The sequence below is a fragment of the Salmo salar genome, chromosome ssa12 (assembly GCF_905237065.1).
Source record: "Salmo salar chromosome ssa12, Ssal_v3.1, whole genome shotgun sequence".
NCBI lineage: Eukaryota > Metazoa > Chordata > Actinopteri > Salmoniformes > Salmonidae > Salmo > Salmo salar.
Genome location: NC_059453.1, coordinates 17,228,182 through 17,230,681, shown reverse-complemented (window position 1 = coordinate 17,230,681; position 2,500 = coordinate 17,228,182). Strand labels below are relative to the sequence as shown.

Genomic DNA, 2,500 nt, shown 5'->3' with positions numbered 1-2,500 from the left:
AATGCCAAGTGTCGGCTGGAGTGGTGTAAAGCTCGCCGCCATTGGACTCTGGAGCGGTGGAAACACGTTCTCTGGAGTTATGAATCATACTGCATCATCTGGCAGTCTGACGGATTAATCTGGGTTTGGCGGATGCCAGGAGAACGCTACCTGTCCCAATGCATAGTGCTGACTGTAAAGTTTGATGGAGGAGGAATAATGGTCTGGGGCTGTTTTTTTTTGTTCGGGCTAGGCCCCTTAGTTCCAGTGAAGGGAAATCTTAACGCCACAGCATACAATGACATTCTAGACAATTCTGTGCTTCCAACTTTGTGGCAAGACTTTGCCATGACAATGCCCCAGTGCACAAAGCAAGGTCTATACAGAAATGGTTTGTCGAGATCGTTGTGGAAGAACTTGACTCGTCTGCACAGAGCCCGGACCTCAACCCCATCGAACATCTTTGGGATGAATTGGACACTGACTGCGAGCCAGGTCTAATCGCCCAACATCAGTGCCCGAACTCTAATGCTCTTATGGCTGAATGGAAGCAAATCCCCTCAGCAATGCCCCAACATCTAGTGGAAAGACTTCCTAGAAGAGTGGAGGCTGTTATAGCAGCAACGGGGGGACGAGCTCCATATTAATGCCCATGATTTTGGAATGAGATGTTGGACGAGCAGGTGTCCACACTTTTAGGGTATGATCCGATCCATGGCTCATGACCCTTTAGGGTATGATCTGATCTATGGCTCATGACCCTTTAGGGTATGATCTGATCTATGGCTCATGACCCTTTAGGGTATGATCCGATCCATGGCTCATGACCCTTTAGGGTATGATCCGATCCATGGCTCATGACCCTTTAGGGTATGATCTGATCTATGGCTCATGACCCTTTAGGGTATGATCTGATCTATGGCTCATGACCCTTTAGGGTATGCTCTGATCCATGGCTCATGACCCTTTAGGGTATGATCTGATCCATGGCTCATGACCCTTGCCCTATATAGACGACCCCTTGATTTCCTCTGTTGCTTCCACATTTTTGACAAACAATTGCTACCTAGTTCCTTCACACTGTTACCTAGAACCATAAAGGGATCTCTGGCTGTCTCTGTAGGTCAGGAGAACCCATTTTGGTTCTAGGTAGCACCTTTTTTTAAATAGTCCACCTCCCCAAACTATTCTCACCAGGGGGGATAAGGACATGGAAACCTCCAACCTCTGTTGACCACTATTCATTTCACCCCAAAAAGGGGGATTTTAAACATCTGACGTACTGGCAACCTGGAAGGAACTCGATGTCCTCTTCCTCAGAGCTGCTCTTAATTTAGGGCCACAAATAAGGACATAAACAACAACATAAAACAACAAACTGGTATAGGGACAGAACAGGCATTAGTGGGAACCATGGGAACCAACGACCTCATGCCGATGTCATCAGCCGAGCAGAGTAGAACAGCAGAATAGAACTGCAGTCATCAATAAAATAGAAAACTAAACTGTATTCCCTCTCTCCTCTCTCTCCTCTCTCTCCTCTCTCTCCTCTCTCTCCTCTCTCTCCTCTCTCTCCTCTCTCTCCTCTCCTCTCCTCTCCTCTCCTCTCCTCTCCTCTCCTCTCCTCTCCTCTCCTCTCCTCTCCTCTCCTCTCCTCTCCTCTCCTCTCCTCAACAATAACATTCCCCTTCATATAGACTGAAAGATTCAGAGTAACTAGAACAAGGAAGTGAATCATTCTACGAACATGTGTACTTTCTGCTGTTTCTTTTTTTCCCAGGACACAATTGCCACGGCAGCCATAGTAGGGTCTGTTTCCCATGAGGCATTGCAAGCTTTCAGGGCCCTGGGCACTTACTCTCTCTCTCTCTCTCTCTCTTTCTCTCTCTCTCTCCTTGACAACGACCCAAACGTCCACAGCTACCACCACTACCAGCAGCAACCAAGGCAAGCCCCTATCGCTACGGGCAACAGACACACAGACACACAGACACACATAGACGGACGTAACGGATGGTTGCCACGGTTGCTACTCACCGGGACACGCGCAGCCGCCTACCGACATCGTCTCACATGTCTGACCTCGCTCTGAACGGAACGGTGCGGAGGATCCCTCCTTTTCCTCTCCTCCTCCTCCTCCTCTTTATTGTGTTCCTCAGCTCTTCGTCTCCTCTCCGTTGCTGTCCTCTCTTTTTTCTATTCCTTTTCTTCTCCTCTCTGATCCTGTCTTCTCTCTTCTCCTCTCTGATCCTGTCTTCTCTCTTCTCCTCTCTGATCCTGTCTTCTCTCTTCTCCTCTCTGATCCTGTCTTCTCTCTTCTCCTCTCTGATCCTGTCTTCTCTCCTCTCACCAGTCACTGCTGCTGCTCCTGACTCTCACATGAGCGTCTGTTTTCCTGAGGTCCACACACACACGTACACACACACACACACCAGGGACGGGGGAGGAAGGGAGAGAGAGAAGGAGAGAGAGAGAGGGGGAGTAGAGCGTAGAGAGAGAGAGAGAGAGAGAGAGTGAAGAA

At 49.0% G+C, this 2,500-nt stretch overlaps 1 protein-coding gene across 1 annotated transcript in view; it reads right to left on the bottom strand.

The window, feature by feature from the left end:
- LOC106564370 (LIM domain-binding protein 1) overlaps positions 1–2,500 on the bottom strand; it is an 84,990-nt gene that overhangs the window by 82,407 nt on the left and 83 nt on the right. The window contains exon 1 of the mRNA XM_045690907.1: positions 2,017–2,500. This exon is cut by the window's right edge and continues 83 nt beyond it. Within this exon, the coding sequence (XP_045546863.1) occupies positions 2,017–2,044 (28 nt within the window). The 5' untranslated portion in view covers positions 2,045–2,500. The remainder of the gene's footprint in view (positions 1–2,016) is intronic.